The sequence below is a fragment of the Balaenoptera musculus genome, chromosome 20 (genome assembly GCF_009873245.2).
Source record: "Balaenoptera musculus isolate JJ_BM4_2016_0621 chromosome 20, mBalMus1.pri.v3, whole genome shotgun sequence".
In the NCBI taxonomy this organism is placed as follows: domain Eukaryota; kingdom Metazoa; phylum Chordata; class Mammalia; order Artiodactyla; family Balaenopteridae; genus Balaenoptera; species Balaenoptera musculus.
The window spans coordinates 6924243-6946276 of record NC_045804.1 but is presented as its reverse complement, the minus strand read 5'-3'; the positions used below and the strand labels follow the sequence as shown (position 1 = coordinate 6946276).

Sequence of the window (22034 nt, the reverse complement as noted above, 5' to 3'; positions counted from 1 at the left end):
TGCCACCTGGAGTTCCTGGTTGCAAACCACAGGAATGGCTCGGAACAACGGGCAAGACCAAAGCGTTCACAATGAATCCCTTGGAATGGCCGGTGAGCACCTGCTCTTGGTGTTTGTATTTTTTATTGAAGTGTAATTTACATACAGTAAAATTCATCCCTTTTAGGTGTATAGTTATATGAATTTGACAAACATATACAGTCATGGAACCACCACCACAATCAAACCAGAGAATGTTTTCATCACTCCAAAAAGTCTCCTCATACCCTTTCAACGGTCAGTCCCCTCATCCTGCTCCAGCCCACAGCAACCACTGATCTGTTCTCTGTCCCTATATTTTGCCTTTTCCAGAATATCGTATAAATGATATAACACAGTATGTTGCCTTCTGTGTCTGACACAGCACTTTTGAGATTCATCCACATTGTTGCTGCCTGTACCAGTAGTTTGTTTCTTTTTATTCCTGAGTACTAGTCCCATTGTATGCATGAACCACAATCTGTTGTTTCACCAGATGATGGACATTTGGGTTGTTTCCAGGTTTTGGTGATTATGAATGAAATTGTTATATGCATTACGCAGGCTTTTTGTGTGGATATATGTTTTCATTTCTCCTGGGGAGATACCAAAAGTGGGATTATTGGGTTGTATAGTAATTGTATATTTAACTTTATTTTTATTTTTATTTTTGGCCACGCAGCATGTGGGATCTTAGTTCCCCGACCGGGGATCGAACCCATGCCCCCTGCATTTGAAAGGTGGAGTCTTAACCACTGGACTGCCTGGGAAGTCCCTATATTTAACTTTATAAGAAAATATAAATGCTCCCCATCCTCACCAGTATTTGTATCCTCAGGTTTTGTTTTGGTTTTTAACCTATTCTAATAGGTATGTAATGGTTATTGTATTATAGTTTCAATTTGCATCTCCCTAATGAATAAGATTCAGAGTTTTTAATGTCACTCTGGCCTGGACTGGGGCTGGGTGATTTGTAGGGTGGACTTGATTTTTTTTTTTTAACGCCAAATAAAGGTACTATTCATTTGTTATCTTGAAGTGATTAGAAAAGCCATGGAGCCTGTCCAAGATTTCATCCAGGGCAGGGAAAACCCACCTCTGGAGCAAGGACAGAGCTATCCTGTCCAGTCTGCTCATTCAGTGACATGGTGACATCCCCATCTTCCTCCTCCCTACCTCCACACCTGTCCTACCCTGCCTTTGTGCCTAGACGGTGCACCCTTTATTTTTTACTCGTGGAGTTCCAGTTTAAACTAAATGTCACCTCCTTTTGAAGAAGCTAGGATTTCTAGAAGCTTCCAGACACACCATGCAAGACGATATTATTGAAAAAATGCAGCCTCTTTTGGGGCCAGAGTTGAATCTGCTTTTTTGGCTTTGTTCCTTACCAGTTATGTGACTTTGGACAACTTAACTGCTTTGAGCCTCAGTTTCCCCTAGTGTAAAATGGGTATAATACCTATCTCAGAGGTAGGTTTTTGTTGTGTAAGAGATATTGTTTTCAATATTCAATATTCAATATTATTATTATTATTAATTTGCCTCTATCAAAGCCTCACTGGGCTGAACCATGGCTAATTCGTTCCTTGTTTCTCTCCCTAGCTAATTGCTCTTAAAGGGCAGACCCAGTTACTTAAGCCCCCTCTGCCCCCGCCCCTGACACAGTGTTGGTAAATACTAGTCCCTCAACCTATTTGTTGAAATGGATGAACCTAAAAGGATTCTCAGGGAAGGCAGGTGGCCAGAAGGGAGTTGTGGGACTCGGAGGGACCTTTCGCTCTCATTAGACCTCGGAGCTGCTTTCTTGGAGCAGGGGCACTGAATCAGGGCTTCTCTTCCACAGAACGGAAGGCTGAGGGCTTGTGACTGCAATAACAGCGGGGCCGTCTGGACATGTGGGTTTGACAGGTCAGAAAAAGGGGAACTAAAAGAGAGGATCCTCAGAATGCGAGTACAGGGACTGACGAGGAAGAAACTGGAGAGGGCTGGCTTTGAAAGTGTGGGCCCAGTGATGGCGTGGGGACCAGTGGTGAGGATGGGGGCAGGGGACGGGAGGCTGGGAGGGTTGCGGGCCCTGGAGGCTGGGTGGAAATGGGAGAGACCGAGGGGGGATAACGCTGCCACGCAGAAGAAAGCGCGCAGAGGCAACCGGTCCGGCTGGGAAGGACCCGGGGAGTGGGGCAGCAGTGGATCGGAGGGGCAGACCCCGGGAGCCGGGAATGGGCGGTGCGGGGAGCGGCAGGTGCGGGGGGCGGAGCCCGGAGAGGAGGAGCCAGGAGGGGGCGGGGTCGACGCCGGGCGAGCGGGCGGGGTGCGCCGGTCCGCTCCTGCGAGAGCAGCTGGGCCCGCGGAGCTGGAGCTGGATACCGAGCCGGGGCCCGGGCGGGAGTCGGGGCCAGGGCCGGGCCGGAGCGGGCTCCAGCGATATGGGGTCGGCCGACTCCAAGCTGAACTTCCGAAAGGCGGTGATCCAGCTCACCACCAAGACGCAGGTGCGCCCGGGGCCCCCGGCCTCCCCACCCACCTGCCGGGCTGGGGGCTGGGCAGGGCTGGGGGACTGCAAGAACTTGGCTTGCCGGGAGATAGGGGGACCAGATGGCCAGGAGGGTGACGCTGAGGCCAGGGCCGGAGCGAGACCCCTTGGCCTGTATCCCAGGGCTCCATCCCTTAGCCCCCACCCCCAGCCTTCTCTCCCGGGAACATCCCTTTTCCCGCAGCTGCTGCTGCCACCTTAGGCTGACGTGTGCGTACTCTCCAAGCTGGCGTCGCCGCTGTCCGCCCCTCTGTCCACCCCCCCAAGCCCCTCCAGCCTCGCATCTCCAGCCTCCTCCCCCCCAAAAAACACCTCCCTGCTCTCCTCCCTGCCCCTCGGTGCCCGCGTGTCCCGGAGGCACAGACCCGGCTGACTCAATGCAAACAAAGCCGGCCGGCGCCCTCCCGGATCCGCGAAACAGCTGGTGCGCGGCAGCGGCAGCGGCCTCGTTGGGCCCAGGTCGATGCCCACGGCCAGGGAAGGCCCAGGTCTTGCTGGGAACACGCAGAGTGGCGGGCACCGCTGCAACCTGGCAAGGGGACCTGTTCCCGGGTCTATGGAATTCAGGTTCCCAGCTGGGGACCACTGCTCCAGGGGGCTCCCCCTTTGAGGCCTAGCGGTGGGGTTGGCTGTGTTTGCAGGTACTCTCTGTTCTCTGGGTCAGGGCTAAGAACCGTCCAGGCTGCCCTTGATACCTGAGGGTATCTTTCACCCTAGGCCATGCTTGCACACTCCCCTGAGTCCACAAGTGGCACAGAGGCCACCTCCTTGCCCCCAGCACAAGGACCTGGCCCCAGCAAGGCTTCTTCCCTGCCCACCCCTCTCTCCTCACTCTTTGAGCCAGGCTGCTCTGGCCACAGAGATGCCCAGCGCTCACTCCTCAGATACCCCGCTTTCAAGGGAGTCAGGATCTGCTGCCATCTAGGACTTTCCTCCTACCCCCACCCCCAAGGCTCTCTCTGGCTCTAGGCAATTAGAGTGGGTTCAGGGGAGCCATTTCCCCACAGCCAGCTGGTCACAGCTCCAGACCTCTGGTCCCACACTCTCTCGATCCCACAGGAGAAAGGTCAGGAGCCCGGCAAACACCCGCGGCCTCTGGAGAGTCCAGCCCCAGCTGAGAGGCGTTTGATAGAAACCAGGCCTTGCTTCTCGCCACTTCCCCCATGGCTCCTGGTTATTTCTGGCGCTTGGCTTTCTTGGCATGGGGCTTCTAGATCTGAGGGTGGCAGGTGGGCCAGCCTCTCAGTGCGGGGCCATAGGGAGAGGAAGGGAGGGAGGTCTCCATGTTTACCTACCTGGGGAGGGAACACCTTGTTGGAGGAACGAGATATGGGCTGTAGCCTCAGCAGCCAGGGTCCTTTGCCAGGCCTGCAGGGCCAGCTCAGCCACGTCCCAAAGAATCTGCGTGGACAAGATTCCTATATGCTCCGGTCCCCTCCCCGAAATACAGTGTGCCTCCATCTTTCCCTGGCTGTGGCCCTATGACAGGGCTGACTGAGACGGTGCTGTCTCGTTTCCCAGTTGGGGACAGTGAGTTGGCTTGGGACAGGACTGGAGCCAGAGGCCAGCCTGGGTCTCCCTCTGGAGGGCCCTGGGCCCTGCAGGTGGGAGGGGGCCTGGGCTGCTTGGAGGGAGAGACCCTCAGGAATGAGGCCGCCTGCCCTGTGTAGTGACCTGGCTCGGGCAGCTCAAGAGTCGGGACCAGATCCCAGATGGTGTTTCCAGACCTTGTCACTCGGTGTCCCCAAGGAGATTCAGGCCAGCTGTGTCCACAAGGTGTCCACCTGTCCCAGGCCCTCAGAGGTTGTGCTGTGAACACAGATTTTTGCTCTGGGCAGCAGACAAGCCGACCCAGCACCTTTTCCCGTGGCCCGGGCCGGAGCTGCCGCCGCTCGGCCTTCCCTGCCTTCCCGTGCTGCATCCTGTTTTCTTCCTGCCTCGGGCTAGGCCTGACCCTGGTCCTGAGGGCCAGCAGCTTTGGCTGTGTTTCCAGAGCCTTTCCTGGTGTGGGTGGGGCCCTGGAGGGGGCACATTCCTGGACCTGGGACCCTCTCCTAGATCCTGCCCATTTGGAGATTGTTTGCCGTAGGTCAGATGATACCGGGTGGGTCCATGTTTACATGTGTGCACATGTACGTGTGTGTGAATGCCATTGTGACACGGTCCTCCGGTACAGGTCACCCTTAGCCGGCTGGAGCACTGCTGGTCCTTCCCTTCTCCCCGCCACCAGAGAGGTTCAAAAGATGCAGCTGGTCCCCCAGGCTGGCGGGGGCTTTGGCCTGAGCAGGTCCTGGTAAAGCTATGCTAAGAATATCTGGTTTCCCACCAGGGTAGCTCAGTGCCCCTGGCAGCATGGGCCTGCCCACCTCCAGCAAAGAAACTGGCTTGGATTTTAGAAGCTTCCTTGCGTTGGGTGGAGCCCAGTTGGGGTAACTGAGGCAGGGGCTAAGCCATGTCCGCCTTCCAACAAAAGTTCCAGTGACCCTGGCAGTACCTGTAGCATCAGGTTAGCCTGGTATGGTCAGGTAATGGTCACCAAACTGAAGTGTCTGAGCCACAGCTGGGACCAGGTGGGGAGGCCCAAGTTGGGGATGGGGGAGGTGAAGGTCTTCACTCCTGAAGTTCAAGGCCAGCTCCCAGAGCTGGGACTTTCCTCTGCTTCAGGTCTGGGCTGCCCTGGGGCCTCCCAATTTCCCTCCTAAGGCTCTCTCCTCATTTTGAATTCAATCCCCAGGTGACACTTACCTGATGAACTAGGTCAGAGGTCAACTCCACTTGATGAGTGTCTGCCCCTTTAAGGGGGTAGTGGCTACGTGGGTGGTGGGGAAGGTGGCTTCCCAGAGGTGTTCCCAGATGGTGGGGGGCTCTGCACATTTTCTGGGATGTTCCTTCCCCACTCCCACCCCGGCCACCCACACGGGGATGTGCTTCCCCTGGATCCCAGTGAGTGTCAGAGAGCTGTCTGGACTGAGGGCATGAGGGCCAGCAAACCCCAGCCCCAGTGACCCTCCTTTGGTCTTTGTTCCTCTCCCCCAGCTAACTCACTCTACCAGTTCTGGGACTGAGCACGTCCTGGTGCCAGGCCTGCCCTGAAGGCCACAGCCACATGCTGCCCTGTACCTCAGAGGGGGGCATTGTTTGGGGGGTGGGCTAGGGTAAACCTGGACCTCGGGGAGGCTTGTGGCCAGGCCTGAGTTTGGGCAGCCCCACTGGCACTCAGCTCTGCCCCGTGACGGGGCTGAAGGAATCTCTCTCTAGGACTAATTACAGCCTTTGGCTGAACAAATATTGGCTGAGTGTCTGCCATATGCCTCAAGTGCACGGTCAGGGAGAAGGGCTGATGGCCTAATGGGGCCTCCAGGCAAGCGCACCCAGACCTGTTGGGGACTATGATGAGTGACTGAGGGGGGTTCCAAGGTGGGAGGGAGCCCGCTGGTCAAAGCTCTGGGAGACTTCTTGGAAGAAGCGGCTTCAGAGAACAGAATTATTTTTTTTAATTAATTAATTAATTAATTAATTAATTTATGGCTGTGTTGGGTCTTCGTTTCTGTGCGAGGGCTTTCTCTAGTTGTGGCGAGCGGGGGCCACTCTTCATCGCAGTGCGCGGGCCTCTCACTGTCGCGGCCTCTCTTGTTGCGGAGCACAGGCTCCAGATGCGCAGGCTCAGTAGTTGTGGCTCACGGGCCTAGTTGCTCCGCGGCATGTGGGATCTTCCCAGACCAGGGCTCGAACCCGTGTGCCCTGCATCGGCAGGCAGATTCTCAACCACTGCGCCACCAGGGAAGCCCCCAGAATTATTTTTTACCAAGATTCATATTTTTCTCTGATGGTAAGACTGATGCATATTGCATGCGGGTTTGTGGTGGGGTAGCAGGGCCCCATTATCAGCCCTTTCAGAGAAGGCAAAAGTCTAGGTTGATTGGAGCAACCCGGGAAGATCTCTTGCAGGAAGTGCTATTCAGAAGGGTAAGAGTGTCTTGGACGCCCCTCAAACAGATGAACATTCAAAAGGAAAAAATAGTAATACGTGCACTTACAGAAAAATATAAAGAAAAAAATAACCACCCCATGAGATAATTGCTGTTGACATTCTGTCATTTTCTTCTAGACTTTTATTCCTGTATAATTTAACACAAAATTGTGATCATCCTATAGTTAGTTTTATATGTTGCCTTTTTCACATAACATTGTACTGTGAGCATTTTCCATTCATTCATATTCTTTGAAGACGTGATTCCGATGGCTGTGTAATATTCCACTGTATGCGGGTGCCTTAACTTTTCAAGCATTTCCCCAATTGTTGGTTATTTAGGTTGATTCCAACTTTTCACTGTTATCAACTCTTCAGTAAACATCCTCATACCTGCACTTCTCAGATCATTTCCTTAGGAAAGATTTCTAGAAGTGGAGTTCATGATTCAAATTGGTTGTCTATATGACCGACTATATAAATTAAAAGGCATATGTGTATTGAAGGCATGTTACCTTGATAGGACCGGTGGGACTTTGGGATGTGTTAGAAGGGGCAGGTGTACTGGGAAGAGGGGACAGTCTGAGCAAAGGCAAAGAGAAAATATGGCAGGGTTGTGTTGTTGGGATAGTAAATACAGGTGTGTGTGCACACACATGCATGTGCACACTTGTGTATGTACATGTGTCCGTGTATGTGTACGTGCACGTGTGTGGCTTGTATGTGTGTTTAGGTGTGATCTTGGCTGACTCTCTGGCCGAGGTCTGGACTCTGAGGGAACAATGCCTTTGGTGCTGTGTTTTGAATGCATGTTGGGGGCAGCGCGGAGGCGGGATTGAGGGGGTGAATTTGGAGGTGGGGCCCTGGCAAGAGTGGCCTGAACTGCAGCACAGGTGGTGGGTACTGAGAGGAGCAGGTGTTGTCAGAGAGCCGTGGGATGACTCCTTTAGATTTGGCATCTGTTGGGTATACCAGCAGAGGGTGGAGGCTGGGACCGAGGGGGCAGCCTGGGTGAATGGAAATGAGCATATGTCCCCTTGTCTTCTTCCTAGGGGGTGGGGCACAACCTGGCTCTGGTCCCTGGGCGCTTGACTTAGGGGTGTGGCCTGGGGAGGCCCCCAGGTAGGGAGGGCCTGCCAAAGGGGGATGGTGAGTTACTCAGGGTCACACAGTCCCTCAGGGACTGGGCTGGGCTTTGGCTACTGGATTCAGTGTCCAGCTGGCCCCTGACCATCTGTGTCAAGTGTCCCTAGCCTGCCTGTGCCAGCCGGGGCTCATGGTGGCTGAAGGATGTCTCCCATGTGGGAAGGCTCCTGGCACCAGCAGGGATGGAGTAGGGGGGCTTCCCTTTCGGGGGCTCCCTTGGCTACAGGGTAGGCAAACTGTGGACCTGCTGGCAAGAGACCGTGCGGCTCTGGACACTGCATCTCCCCACAGCCCGTGGAAGCCACTGATGACGCCTTTTGGGACCAGTTCTGGGCGGACACGGCCACCTCGGTGCAGGATGTCTTTGCACTGGTGCCGGCAGCGGAGATCCGGGCAGTGCGAGAGGAGTCACCCTCCAACCTGGCCACTCTGTGCTACAAGGTGAAGGGTGCCCGGCCCCTCACTGCCACTCCCACCTGAGCCATTTCCCACCCTCCCAGGGAGGCTGGAGCTGGCCCAGCCCTGTGGTCCAAGAGGACAGGCACCCAGGAAATCCTCCACCCAGGTTGGAGTGGTCCCAAGTATTCACCCACTTCTCCTCCTGGCTGGGCTCTGGGGGAAGTGATGGTGGCAGTGCCACCTGTGAGGGCTGCCTGTGGGTGACACTTTCCATAGGTCAGCTCATGTAGCTCACCTGTGCGGTTGGTACTGTCAATGTCGCCATTTTACAGATGAGGAAACTGAGGCTCAGATGGCTGGTCACTTAGCAAGGTCTCAGCCAGTGAGTGGTGGGCTGGGTCTCACTCCCAGGATGCTCTAGGCTGCTCCCTGGCCCACGTCCCATCCTCCTGGGCTGGCTGACCCTGTCTGGAGAGGCGGTCCGGTAGGGTGGCCCCACTGTCTCTCCCCCTCTGAAGCCTGGGGTGCCCAGCCTGACCCCAAGTGCCAGGGCCCCACTCCCCACCCTGCCAGCGTGCCTCTCTGCCCATCCTCGCAGGCTGTTGAGAAGCTGGTGCAGGGAGCCGAGAGCGGCTGCCATTCGGAGAAGGAGAAGCAGATTGTCCTGAACTGCAGCCGGCTTCTCACCCGCGTGCTGCCCTACATCTTTGAGGACCCTGACTGGAGGGGCTTCTTCTGGTCCACAGTGCCCGGGGCCGGGCGAGGAGCGGTCTGTGGACCTGGCCGGGGCTGGGCGGGAGGTGGAGTTGTGGTGACAGGGAAGGAACCCCTTCAGGGCCGGCCACATTCCTCCAGACCTCTTCTGGGGTTTGGGAAGGGCAGATGTAGGGGCAGTGCAGGTGCTGCTGAGGAGAGGGGCCAGCTCTTCCTCCCTGAGCCCTCGGTTTCTCTCCCATGGGGGTCTCGGCCTCTGCAGCTGGGCAGGGATGGGGGCAGGGCAGCTGGGCCCTCCGCCCCCGCCGCCCCACCCCCTCCCTGGGTTTCTGTCCAAGCAACTGGCAGGGGGGTGGGGAGGTGTGCAGTGATTCCTAGCAGGGCTGAGGCTCTAGGGTTTAGGGGACTCACCTGTCCCCTCCCAGTCAGTGGGGAGGTCTCACTGGTCCCAGCTCCGCTCCCCACTCTGTCCCACTTCTGCCTTGGGAGGTTTGGGGTGATTAGGGGTCTACTTCCTGTTCCTTCTCCCACCTCTTCCTCCATCCCTCTGCCCACGAGTGTCTGCCTGGGCCCAGACCCCGTCCTCCTCCCATCCCCCCTCCAAGTCCTGGGGCCACCTCTCCTTAGCCAGCTACGACTGAGGGGGCCTATAGGTGCTGTGTCCCAAGCAGGGAGAGGACGATGACGAGAACGCCCGGCCCCTGGCCGAGTCCCTGCTCCTGGCCATCGCTGACCTGCTCTTCTGCCCAGATTTCACCGTCCAGAGCCACCGGCGGAGCACCGTGGTGAGAGCCCCCCAATCCCCGCCCCTGGGCCGAGGAGGGCTCTGGTCCCAGGTTGGGGCCAGTTGAAATTTCCTTGGGCAGGGGCTGCTCCAGGAAGGCTGGGCTGCCTGGCACGCATGGTCCCGGGGAGGGGGTGGTGGCTGGCACGGCTGGAGGGGAACCAGCTGGTGCCCGGCCCTGCCCCCTGCATCCAGGAGGTCAGGCACAAGCGCCCATTGTCTTCGCCTGGGCCGTGGGTGGAGAAGTGGGGCTTACACACGGGAGCCCTGGCCCTCTCACTGCCCGTGGACCCGTGGATTGGACCTTGACTGTTCTCCGTCCCCCACTCCCACGCACCACCAGGGGCACCTGATTCCGTTCTGCTCTCTCCCTGTCTCTCTCTCCCTGTCTCAAACTGGATTGAGCAAGTACCAGACTGAAGGAAAAGGAGCTTTCAAGAGGTTGAGAACATTCATTTCTTCCCGTGTGCATTAGCACCTGGGGCATTTTGAGGGTCTGTCTTTAGGAGAATATGAGGGTCTTTGCCCCCAAGGATAGCGGGGGGCTTGGGTTGGCCTGATCTCTCCCTGACCCTGTCCCCAGGACTCGGCGGAGGACATCCACTCTCTGGACAGCTGTGAATACATCTGGGAGGCTGGTGTGGGCTTTGCTCACTCCCCTCAGCCCAACTACAACCACGACATGAACCGGTGAGCTTGCTCAGGATGTAGCTGGACCCCAGGCCTGGCCCCCTGAACAGTTCAGAGCGGGAACCACGCGTGGGGTCTTCCAAGGAGACCCTGCCCGCTCGTGACCCAACTTCAGCCTCACAGGGATAAAATGGAGTCATTTCTTTTCATGGACCTGAGCTGGGGCCAGGCAGTGTGGGCGCGCCCTCCTACAGGAGAACTGGGGTCCTCAGGTACTGAACCCTCTCCTCTATCCTCCCTGCCCAAGGATGGAGCTGCTGAAACTGCTGCTGACGTGCTTCTCTGAGGCCATGTACCTGCCCCCAGCTCCAGACAGCAGCAGCGTCAATCCATGGGTGCAGTTTTTTTGTTCCACAGAGAACAGGTGAGGGGCCCCTGGCCTTTCTTTCCATTTCTCCTCCTCTTGGTTCCAGGCAGCCCAGCGCTGAGGCGCTTTGCCAGCCCTGTGAGTCTTATTTGAGGGGATGTGCTGCCCCCTCGTGGTGGTGACCTATAAGAACAGTCACACCTCACGCCAGCTCTGTCCCATGTCCCATTGGGGGGCCCTGGATGACCCATGCCTGGGTCCTCCATCTAGAGCCCTGCTATCCAGCAGAAATATAATGTGAACCACACATGCAACTTAAACATTTCTAGTAGCGACCTTTAAAAATAAAAAAGAAATAGATGAAATTAATTTTAATAATGTATTCCGTTTAACCCAATATATCTGAAATATTAGCATTTAACATCTAATCACTATACAAAATTGTTGAAATGTTTTGCATTCCCTTTTCATAGTAAGTTTTCAAAATCAAGTGTTTAGTTTACATTCACAGCACATCTCACTTCAGACCAGCCACATTTTAAGCTCTCCACAGCTACATGTAGCTTGTATTGGGCAGTGCAGTTTATTTTATTTTCTTTTTATTGGCCACACTGCGGGGCTTGCGGGATCTTAGTTCCCCAACCGGGGTTGAATCCGGGCCCTCGGCAGTGAAAGCACGGAGTCTTAACCACTGGGCCGCCAGGGAATTCCCTGAGCAGTGCAGTTTATTCAGTGGGTGGAGAGGGGGCGTGATAAATACCCTGAAGGGTGGGGAAGCCCCGCCCACATGGGGGCACTTATGGGCAGTGGGGGGCATAGGAGCCCATGGACGTGTCCCATGGCTGGATTGAGTATTTAGGGCAGGTACACATGCTCCAGCTGTGCAGCTCCAGCTGTGCCCAGGGCTGCGCTGGCTGCACAGGGGTTAGTGCCCCTCAGTGTCATGGTTCACCCTCTTCTAGACTCTGATTCCCACATGGCAGGCCTCATCCTTCAGGTTTTGCTGGCTGCCTGCCTGACCTTTCCCCCACCCCCGCCCCCAACTCCCAGAAGGAGCAGGTGACTCCCTCCACCAGGCACAGTCAAAAGCTGGCCAGAGTTTTCTTTCTCACCAGCCTTATGGGGCAAATGGCCACCTTTGCCACTTGATTAACCTCCTTGGGTCTCAGTTTCCTCATCTGTAAGATGAGGCGCTTGATCTCTGATGTCTTACAAATCTCTGAACGGAGTCATTCTGTGGCCTGGGAGCTGGGGGATGGGGCACATGCTTTGCCTCCCAAGGGGAAGCCCGCCTTCCCCGTGGGCCCTCCAACCCTTCTCTGAAGCCCCAAGGAAGGGTACCTGCCCCTCAAAAACGTCAGGGGCATGTCCTTTATACATTTGCCCAACCCTGTAGATCATACAACGTCAAGAGTGAACACTGGGGACTTCCCTGGCGGTCCAGTGGTTAGGACTCAGTGCTTTCACTGCTGAGGGCCCAGGTTCGATCCCTGATCGGGGAACTAAGATCCCACAAGCTGTGGCGTGGCCAAAAAAAAAAAAAGAGTGAATCCTGATGTAAGCTGTGGACTTTGGGTGAAAACGATAGGTCGATGTAGGGTCTACAGTTGTAACAAGTGTGCCACCCTGGTGGGGGATGTCGGTAGTGGGGAGGACTGTGCACGTGTTGGGGCAGAGGGTACACGGGAAATCTCTGTGCCTTCCTCTCAATTTTGCTGTGAACCTAAAACTGCTCTAAAAAATATTTTAAAAAATAATTAAAGGGCTTCCCTGGTGGCGCAGTGGTTAAGAATCTGCCTGCCAATGCAAGGGACAGGGGTTCGAGCCCTGGTCCGGGAAGATCCCACATGCCGCAGAGCAGCTAAGCCCGTGTGCCACAACTACTGAGCCTGAGCTCTAGAGCCCTCGAGCCACAACTACTGAGCCCATGTGCCACAATGACTGAAGCCTGCGCGCCTAGAGCCCGTGCTCTGCAACAAGAGAAGCCACGACAATGAGAAGCCCGCGCACTGCAACGAAGAGTAGCTCCAACTAGAGAGAGCCCACGTGCAGCAACGAAGACCCAACACAGCCATAAATAAATAAATAATAAATAAATTTTAAAATTAATTAAAAAAAAAATAGGCTTCAACCCCTGGGGGTGAAAATCTAAGGGGCGTGGGCACGCTATCCTACAAAGAGCCCCTCAGGACTGGCCATCCCTCTCTTGGTAATAAAGTCCTTCTGGCCTCGGCCCAGCCTGGCCTGGGTCCCAGATGCAGGCAAGGATGAGGAGGGGTCTCTCCTACGGGGGAAGGGGTGAACTCCTGGTTCCGCTCCCTGGCCCGAAGATGGGGGCCTGGCACTGAAACCCTTGTGGAATGAGGGGGGCTGGTCTGGCTGACCCTCCCACCTGGCCACGGCTGGGGGCGGATGGAGGGCTGGGCTGGTGGGTGGTGTCTCTGAAGCCCCGCCCCTCCTCTCCTGCCGCAGACACGCCCTGCCCCTCTTCACCTCCCTCCTCAACACCGTGTGTGCCTATGACCCTGTGGGCTACGGGATCCCCTACAACCACCTGCTCTTCTCTGACTACCGGGAACCCCTGGTGGAGGAAGCTGCTCAGGTGCTCATTGTCACCTTGGACCATGACGGCGCCACCCCCACCGTGGACGGTACCACCACAGGCACAGCCATGGATGATGCTGATGTAAGGACGGGAGAGGGAGGGCAGCCAGCCCTGCCAGGCTGTGGGTGGGTGGCACCCCCTCTAGCGGAGCTGGGCAAAGGATATCCAGTGGGCACCTCGTGGGGGTATCTGGGGTCAGAGGGGGTACTGCTGCTCTGCCTAGGCCTGGGGTAGGGGCAGGGGGTGAAGGCACCTGCTCACCCCAGGCTCCGCCCTCCGCAGCCTCCAGGGCCCGAGAACCTGTTTGTGAACTACCTGTCCCGCATCCATCGCGAGGAGGTGAGTCCAACGATGCTCTTGCTCTTGTGGGTTCTTGATGCCCACCCTCCACAAAGGTTGTGGCCTTGCAGGGTGTGAGGGGATACAGATGAGATGGGGGTAGGGAGAGTCCTGACCCCTACATGAAGGAACCATGGTCCCTGTGGACTCAGGCCACCACAGGTGAAGTAGTGATGGCAGAACTGCGAGGGTCTTGAGACTCAGAAAAGGGCTGATGGCCTCAACTGGGTGAGGGTAGCCAGGAAGACTTCCAGGAGGAGGTGGCTCTGATGTCAGGTTTGGTGGGGGAATGACAGTGGACAGAAAGGCCAGTCAGACCTGAGTTCCTGTGTCTTGTGACCTTGGCGGAGGTTCTTGTGCTCCCAGAGCTCTAACCTCTGCAGCTATGACATGGGGACAGTAATTGTGCCCTTGCCTTGTAGTGAGGATTAGCTGAGAGCACAGTCCAGCAGGCAGCAGGGGCTCAGTGAATGACAGCTCTTTGAGGACAGAATGCTCCTCACGTGTCACAGGGCGATGGGGAGGGGTGGAAGGATGTCACCTGTCAACAAGGAGTCCAGGTGGGCAGGAGTCCAGTGTGCATGTGAGGAGGTCACTAGGAGCAGATGCGGAGCCTGTGGTCTGGCGGAGGGGCAGGGTGCTCTCTAGACCTGCCTGCCTTGGACCCAGCTTCTGAGAGGCTGCCCCCAGGACAGCTGTTGATGACACTGGCATCTGGGCCCCTCCGGCTCTAGAGGTGGGATCAGGCCCTGGGGGGCTTGGAGGCATTTGTGGGAGGCCTGGCCAGGAAGCCTGGATTGTAGGGAGCCGGACTGGACAGGGCCCTGCCCTTCCCCCACCCAGGACTTCCAGTTCATCCTCAAGGGCATAGCCCGGCTGCTCTCCAACCCCCTGCTCCAGACCTACCTGCCCAACTCCACCAAGAAGATCCAGTTCCACCAGGAGTTGCTGGTCCTCTTCTGGAAGCTCTGCGACTTCAACAAGGTGGGCCGGCCTCGGGGGCCCAGGCTGGCGGGCAGTGGTCTGCCTCAGGGGTGGGGACAGCGTCTGGGGAGACTCCCAGGAGAGGGAGAGGGCGGGGCAGAGCTGCCCCTCCCCCTGACTCTGCCCACCTGTCTCCGCCTCCCCCCAGAAATTCCTCTTCTTTGTGCTGAAGACCAGTGATGTGCTGGATATCCTGGTGCCCATCCTCTACTTCCTCAACGATGCCCGGGCAGATCAGTGTAAGGCTGGGGTGGGCTGAGGATCCCTGGGGGGCTCCTCGTGGAGGGGCAGTTTCGGCCAGTCCGTCCTGCCTCCCAGCAGCTCAGGCCTGGTGCCCCGACCTCCCGGGAAGGGTTTCTCCCTTTACCCCCAAGATGAGTCCCTGCCCTGGGCTCCCTTCCTCCCCTCCCCACCCAGCGTGGTGACCCCTCCCATGCCACGTGCCGCAGCTCGGGTGGGCCTGATGCACATCGGTGTCTTCATCCTGCTGCTTCTGAGCGGCGAACGGAACTTCGGGGTGCGGCTGAACAAGCCCTACTCAGTGCGTGTGCCCATGGACATCCCGGTCTTCACCGGCACCCACGCCGACCTGCTCATTGTGGTGAGGGAGCTCCCGCCAGGACCTGGGGGTGTGGTGTAACGTCCCCTCGGCTGAGTCTGGAGGCGGCAGGGACCCCATGGCTGCTCCTCTGCCTCCCCGCACAGGTTTTCCACAAGATCATCACCAGCGGGCACCAGCGGCTGCAGCCCCTCTTCGATTGTCTGCTCACCATCGTCGTCAACGGTAGGGGGGACCAGAGCCTGCTTCCCCATGCTCACCACCAGGGGGCGCCAGGGCACAGGCTGACCTGCCTCTGGCTCCCTGGTTCAAACCGGCTGGGTACAATAGAAATATTAGGGCAGCCAAGTATGTACTGGTCAGTTTTCTAGTAGCCACGTTAAAAAGGAAGAAGGAAAGAGAGCGGTGACAATAATTTTATTATATATTTAATTTAATCTGTTGTATCCAAAATACCATCATCTCAATATGTAACCAGAATACAAAATTATTGAGATGTTCTACATTCGTTTTTGAATCCAGTCTTCCAAATCTTGTGTGTGTTTCATGCGTGCAGCACACATCCATTAGGACTACGTTTCTAGCACTTAATGGCCACATGTGGCTTGTGGCTGAGGTATTGGACTGCGCAGGTTTGGATGAGGGCCCCACCCACCAGCAAGGGCTGTAGACGGCTGCCTCCAAGCTGGGAGGGGGCTCAGGCTGACGGGGGCGCTGGACCCAGCAAGGTGGGGGCCCAGGGCTGGGGCGGCATGACTTCCGCGTGGCTGCTTTTTGGAGAGGAAGGTCCTGAATGGGAGGGGCTGACTTCTCCGTGGTCCGGTTTGGACTCCAGGGTGGGTGGGATGTTGTAGGGCCTTGGTGACCTTTAGCTGCATTGTTGGACGTGAGTTCTGGGGCCAGAACCTCACCTTCCATCACTGGCTCCACCCCACAAATCTTCACCGAGAATGCATTTGTGAACAAGATAGCCACCAGCCCTGCCTCATCCCAAGGGAGAAAGACACGGGGCAAGGAAGCACACAGATCAATCTGTGACTTCAAGCCATGTGCAGCCTCGCATTTCCGACTCCCCCTTCACAGGCTGTGCAGAAAATCTCTATCTAATTATACGTGGAATAGCAGCTTGACATTCTATTAAAATTTTTTTAAATAATATTTTTAGTTTTTGGCTGCACTGTGCAGCTTGTGGGATCTTAGTTCCCTGACCAGGGATCAAACCTGGGCCCCCTGCAGTGGAAGCTCAGAGTCCTAACCACTGGATCGCCAATGAATTCCCAGCTTGATGTCCTAGAAAGAGTTAAAGATCCTGTGTTTGTATCCCTGCCCAATCATTTTATAACTGGAGAACTTTGGACAAGTTTATGAACCTCTCTGAGCCTCAGTTTCCTCATCTGTAAAATGGGGATGGTCTCCTCTCTGTCCACCTCCCTCTCAGATGCGGGGAGGAGTGTGGGAGATGGAGTGTGTGAGTGGCTTTGTAAACGGCGCAGCTGTCCACAGGGGAGGGGCCAGGGTGGACCCCTGGGGCTCTGCAGGGGGCATGGCCAGTGTGGCCTTAGCCTCTGGCGCTGGTCTTCCTGACTTTTCGGGGGACTTCACAGGCAGGGGGCAGGGAGGGTGTGGGAGCAGGAGCATCGTGTCCCACCCAGGCCCAGGATGTGCTCGGGTGGTTGGTGGGGGCCCCAGGAGTGAGCCGACCCCTCCCCTGCAGTGTCCCCCTACCTCAAGAGCCTGTCCATGATGGCCGCCAACAAGCTGCTGCACCTGCTGGAGGCCTTCTCCACCACCTGGTTCCTCTTCTCTGCCGCCCAGAACCACCACCTGGTCTTCTTCCTCCTGGAGGTCTTCAACAACATCATCCAGTACCAGTTTGACGGTGAGGCACCGGTCCAAGCCCCTGGCCTGGCCTCGGGGTCAGGAACCAGAGTGGGCAGTGGGCGAGGACACCTCCCCATCTGAGGAGGGCACGGCCCTCCACCCCCCTGTTTGTTTGTCCAGCGTGCATTTATTGAGCACCTACTGCATACCAAACCCTGTGCCAGGTGCAGGGGATTCACTGGGGAACAAAGCAGAGTGCTCCCTGCCCCGTGGAGCTCATAGCTGGGGAGGGGGCATGGAGGGGGACTTTAAACAGATGGTCACCCAGACAAACAGGCCATCTTAAATCTGTTGAGAGGGAAGTGCAGAGTGGCATGGTCCTGTTGGGTGTCACAGATGCTGGGCTGCCTGGTGTCAGTTAGGGCCTTGCCACTTAGCTCTGTGACTGTGTGCACATAACCTCTCTGAGCCTCAATTTCTTCATCTGTAAGATGGTCATAACGATAATTCCAGGAGTCCGCATCTCAGAGGGTATTGAGAAGATTAAGTAAAAATAATCCCAAAAAAGCACTTAGCACTTGCCTGGTGAACTAAATATTAGCAGTTATTATTATTTCCAAAATAATTCATATCTGTACTGATCTATGAGGGATGAATGGGGGTGGGGAGGGGTAGAAAAACATGGGGGGAGCACAATATATGCAAAGGCCCTGGGGTGAGATGTGTTGAAGTGGAAGCAGAGCAGGGTGGTGAGAGGCAGGGACCAGAGCGGTGGATGGGGCATTGAAGGCCCGGAAAGCGTCTGTTATCTCCCCGGGAGCCAAGGGCGTTCGGAGTGGGCGACAGAGCACAGGCACACGCCATATCGTCCTTCTTCCCGGTGACCTGACTTGGGGGACAGTCAAAATATTGAACAGCTGGCTTGGTGGGACACTGACACGCTGGGCCCGCCCCACTCTGCCAGCTGTTACCCCTTAGTGCTGGGTGCTGAGAGGGTCCGGAAGGTACCAGGGAGTGGCAGGGGCGGAGCTCAGCCCAGAAGCTCTTTTACCGAAAGGTAGCATCCCGGTGTAGCCTCAGACCACACATGCTGCCTGACGCCAGCCCTGCCCGGCTTCCTCACTTCTGTGCCCTGTGCTGTCGCCTCCCCCTGGGGTAGACACCCTCCTCTCCTCCAAACTCCCCCTCCCAGGAAGACACCCAGGTGAAGGGGGTGGCAAGGGGGCCTCCCTGAGACACGCTTCCTCCCCACAGGCAACTCCAACCTGGTCTACGCCATCATCCGAAAGCGCAGCGTCTTCCACCAGCTGGCCAACCTGCCCACTGACCCGCCCACCATCCACAAGGCGCTGCAGCGGCGCCGCAGGGCGCCCGAGGCCTTGTCCCGCACCAGCTCACAGGAGGGCGTCTCCATGGAGGGCTCCCACCCCGCTGCCCCCGCCGAGCCGGGCACCCTCAAGACCAGCCTGGTGGCCACCCCAGGTCCGGTGCTGGCGAGGGGCAGGGTGCTGTGCAGAGTGGCAGCAAGGGTGGGGGTGGAGGTACGGGGGGCCCGGGAGGGGCAGCTTGGTGGGGGGACCGGGCCTCGGGGCTGAGCGTGGGGAGATCAGGCACAGCATCTGTGAAGTGGGGGGACGTTGGAGACTCTCGGGGCCGGCCCCAGGCAGAGGCTTTCTAGGAGGAGCACTGTGGCAGGAGTCCTCACCGCTCCCCACCCCACCCCCCAGGCATTGAGAAGCTGACGGAGAAGTCCCAGGTGTCAGAAGATGGCACCTTGCGATCTCTGGAGCCTGCACCCCAGCAGAACTCGGCAGAGGGCAGCCCAGCCTCGGAGGTAGGTGTGGGGGACTCTGGGCAGGGCTGGGGGGCGAGGCTGGGCGTTCCCTTTCTCCCTGGCCTCCGAGGTGTAGGCCGGGCCAGAGCACTCTGCGGCAGAGGGGCAGGTACCCAGCGCCCAGGGCATCAGGATTGGCACTGATGACTCTCTGGGGGTGGGGGGCCTTTCACAGACCCCTCCCTTGTTTATTGGTCATGGGCTCAATCCCCTGGCCTTGAGATTCCTCATCCGTCAGCCTTATCTAGGCTGGGCTAGCCTGTACCCGGTCTGCTCAGTCAGCTCCTGGCCCTAAACCTGTCACTGGGCTGGGCAGGGTCAGGCAGGGCCTGGGACCCAGGGCAAAGGTGCTGGGCTGGGCTACCCCCTCCTTTGGGAGTGAGCCCCCTCCCTGCAACATGGGCCAATGGGGAGACCTCATGGCCCTCCCGGTTCCAGACTGTGGGAGGGACTGGGAAGAGGAGCTGCCCTCCCCCCGCCCCCCGCACCCTCTCCCCCCACCCCTCTCTCTTATTCCTTCCCCGGGACCAGGAGCCCAGCCAGGCGTGGCGGGAGCAGCGGCGACTGTCCAGCGCATCAGCCGGTGGGCAGTGGAACCCGACGTCGGAGTGGGTGAGGGTGGGGCAGACGAGGTGGGGTACGAGGTGCGGGGGGGGGGGTCCGGGGCTCCTGGCCCTGGGAACAGCTCAGGAGAGGCTTGGATGGGAATGGGTCCAAATCCAAGGACTGGCCCGGGTCAGGTTAGGGCTCAGTCCTGCCTCATGACCTTGGCCTCTCTGGCTTGGTTGCTTCCTCTGTCTACACCGTCCCAGAGTTTGTTCCCCAGCAGGGTTAAGCTTCAGTTGTCTACAGCCCTTTTTTAGTAAATCACCCTTTCCAGCTTCCTTCCCCAAATCACTTGCCCACCCCCTTATATGATTCCTGAGATCACCACTAATTGCATTTGCACGGGGATAATAAATGTCCCTACCTCATCACGCCATCGTGAGGATCAAAGGGGATACTTTCTGGCACAGAGTACATGCTCAGTGAGAGGCCCCCGCTCTTCCCATGAATAGCAGTCGCTGTGTACGGGCACTGCGCTGTGCCAGGCCCTTGCTGTGATGAGCGGCGATGCCTTCTGCCTTGGGGAGTTTCAGGTCAGGGGTCAGGTTTCAGGTCAGGGGTCAAGCCCACGCCACAGCCTCTGGGGGCTGCTTTGCCAGCCCAGGAACCCCCGTCCCTCCCCCAGGTCCTCTCCTGGAAGTCGAAGCTGCCGCTGCAAACCATCATGAGGCTGCTCCAGGTGCTGGTTCCCCAGGTGGAGAAGATCTGCATTGACAAGTGAGCCTGGGGACGGGGCTGGGCGGCCGGGCTCTGCGGGGCCAGCCCAGGCTGCGCCGGGGGTGTGGCCGGGAGCATGGGCCTCGGGGGTCCAGGGTGAGCTCTCTGCTCCCCTTGACCTTCAGAGTGGGCACATTGGAGACCCTCCTCTCCCTGGCAGGGGCCTGACGGACGAGTCGGAGATCCTGCGGTTCCTGCAACATGGCACCCTGGTGGGGCTGCTGCCTGTGCCCCACCCCATCCTCATCCGCAAGTACCAGGCCAACTCGGGCACGGCCATGTGGTTCCGCACCTACATGTGGGGCGTCATCTATCTGAGGTGGGCCCCTTGGGGGTGGGGCAGTTACCAGCCTGGGTCGGTCTGGCATCCACCCGAGGGTCAGCTCAGTGGGGCTGTGCCCCACTAGGGTAGCGGGGCTAATGTCAAGACAGTCAACCAGGGTGGTCTTGTCTGGTGGAGGGTGGGCACCCGCTTCCCCAGGGGAAGGGGGCAGAGAACATCAGGGTGGGAGGACGACAGCCTCGTTCCTCCCCAGTCTTTCCAGCAAGGCCTCCCGGCACCTGGGTGACAGCCCACTCCCTCTGCAGGAACGTGGACCCACCTGTCTGGTACGACACAGACGTGAAGCTGTTTGAGATCCAGCGGGTGTGAAGATGGAAGCCTGCAAGGGGCAGGGACCAGGGGAAGGCGGGGACCCTGGTCCCCCGATGTTCCCGCCGACCCACCATTCTGAGCTTTAAATTACTACGATCAGGGCTGGGGGCTTGAGTGGCTGAGTCCAGAGTGGCAGACCCCGGAGGCCCCTCGTGGCTGGGATGGTGGGGACCGGCCCTGCCCCCTCCCTCCAGGCTGGACTGAGAGGGACCTTCTGTCTCCAGGGCTGCAGCCCTCCACCAGGGCCCCACCTCACTCTGGCTCCCCTTCGGGACCCGTTTCTGTGCTGACCCTCAGTGCCCGCCTGGCTCCTGAGCTGCCCAGCCCTGGAGGCCACCAGGTCACTGTGCCCTAGTGGGCTGCCCAAGAGGGAGTCTTGGGTGGCCCCTTGAGGCACCTGGGCAGGGTGAGGGGAGCCTTTCCAAGCCTCCTAACCTGAAACCACCTGGTCCAGGCCCGGCTCGCTGCCAGGACCCCGGGAAGAAGGAGGGTGACCAGGCTGCTTGTGGGGGAGGCTGGGGGCTGACAGACACCGAAAGCCAGACGAGGGGACCTCGTGCATTTTAGGGATTTGGAGTGGGGTGTTGAGGGTCTCCTGCTATATTCTTCTGGGTCAATGAATATAGCCTGGCTGGCTCTTATATGGTAATGGGGGCGGGGGAACAGCTGATCAGTCCTCCCTGCCCCTGCCCACCGCCTGATGACTTGCCGGGAGGGGGACCAGGATACCAACGCCCCATCCTCCTGATTCTGGCCTCTTGGTCTCCCTCACCCCACCTGTGTCAGTACAATCTTTGCTCTGTACAATCGGCCCCTTTACACAATAAAACCCCCTCTCCACGCCCTGCCTCTTTGTGCTTGGAGGGGAGGGAGTCAGGCCATGGCTCTTGTTTTCGGGGAAGCTGGGGACTCTGCCTCCCAGAATCAGGCCCCAGAGGGCCCTCGGTGCACACCTGGGAACTAGCGTTTGTCATTTTCTTGGGTGGGGGAGTGGAGGGTTGGACGCCCCAGGCTGTGGCCCCCCCGAGAGAAAGAGTCCACACAGGAGAGGCGAGGGGCCTGCCTCCCAGCCTCCTGCACGGCCCCCAGGCAGCCACTGAGACAGCGCCGGGGGTTCAGCACCCAGCTGCAAGGGGTACAAGCCTGGCCTGCAGGGCCCGGGGCTGCCGTCCCTGGGCCTCACCCTGGGCCTCACCCTGGGCACAGTTCACTGTTTGCGCTGGGCACAGGGAGATGGATGGGCTGTCAGTGCCTGCCCTCCCCACCCGATGGCTCAGAGGATCGGCAGGCCTGGGGTGAGCGGCTACAGAAAGTCACCGGGGGCTCCGTCCTGGGGAGAAGGTGTGCTGGCGA

General features: G+C 58.0%; 1 protein-coding gene across 5 annotated transcripts; it reads left to right on the top strand.

Moving 5' to 3' along the window:
* Positions 1 to 2313: 2313 nt before the first annotated feature.
* Positions 2314 to 21550, top strand: HID1 (HID1 domain containing). 5 transcript variants are annotated; one of them, XM_036838152.1, is made up of 19 exons: positions 2314 to 2510; positions 7959 to 8108; positions 8665 to 8835; positions 9452 to 9562; positions 10148 to 10254; positions 10502 to 10618; positions 13034 to 13247; positions 13449 to 13505; positions 14349 to 14489; positions 14638 to 14728; positions 14939 to 15090; positions 15195 to 15273; positions 16763 to 16927; positions 18124 to 18351; positions 18597 to 18703; positions 19229 to 19315; positions 19935 to 20026; positions 20187 to 20345; positions 20615 to 21521. In XM_036838152.1, exons 1-19 carry the CDS (start codon positions 2445 to 2447, stop codon positions 20676 to 20678), a joined length of 2358 nt encoding a protein of 785 aa, XP_036694047.1. In that variant the 5' UTR covers positions 2314 to 2444; the 3' UTR covers positions 20679 to 21521. The 5 variants fall into 5 exon arrangements, with proteins under 5 accessions (XP_036694047.1, XP_036694050.1, XP_036694049.1 ...); XM_036838153.1 differs by having other exon boundaries at positions 2315 to 2510; positions 9452 to 9565; positions 19235 to 19315; positions 20615 to 21550; XM_036838150.1 differs by having other exon boundaries at positions 2315 to 2510; positions 9452 to 9565.
* The last annotated feature ends 484 nt before the right edge of the window (positions 21551 to 22034 follow it).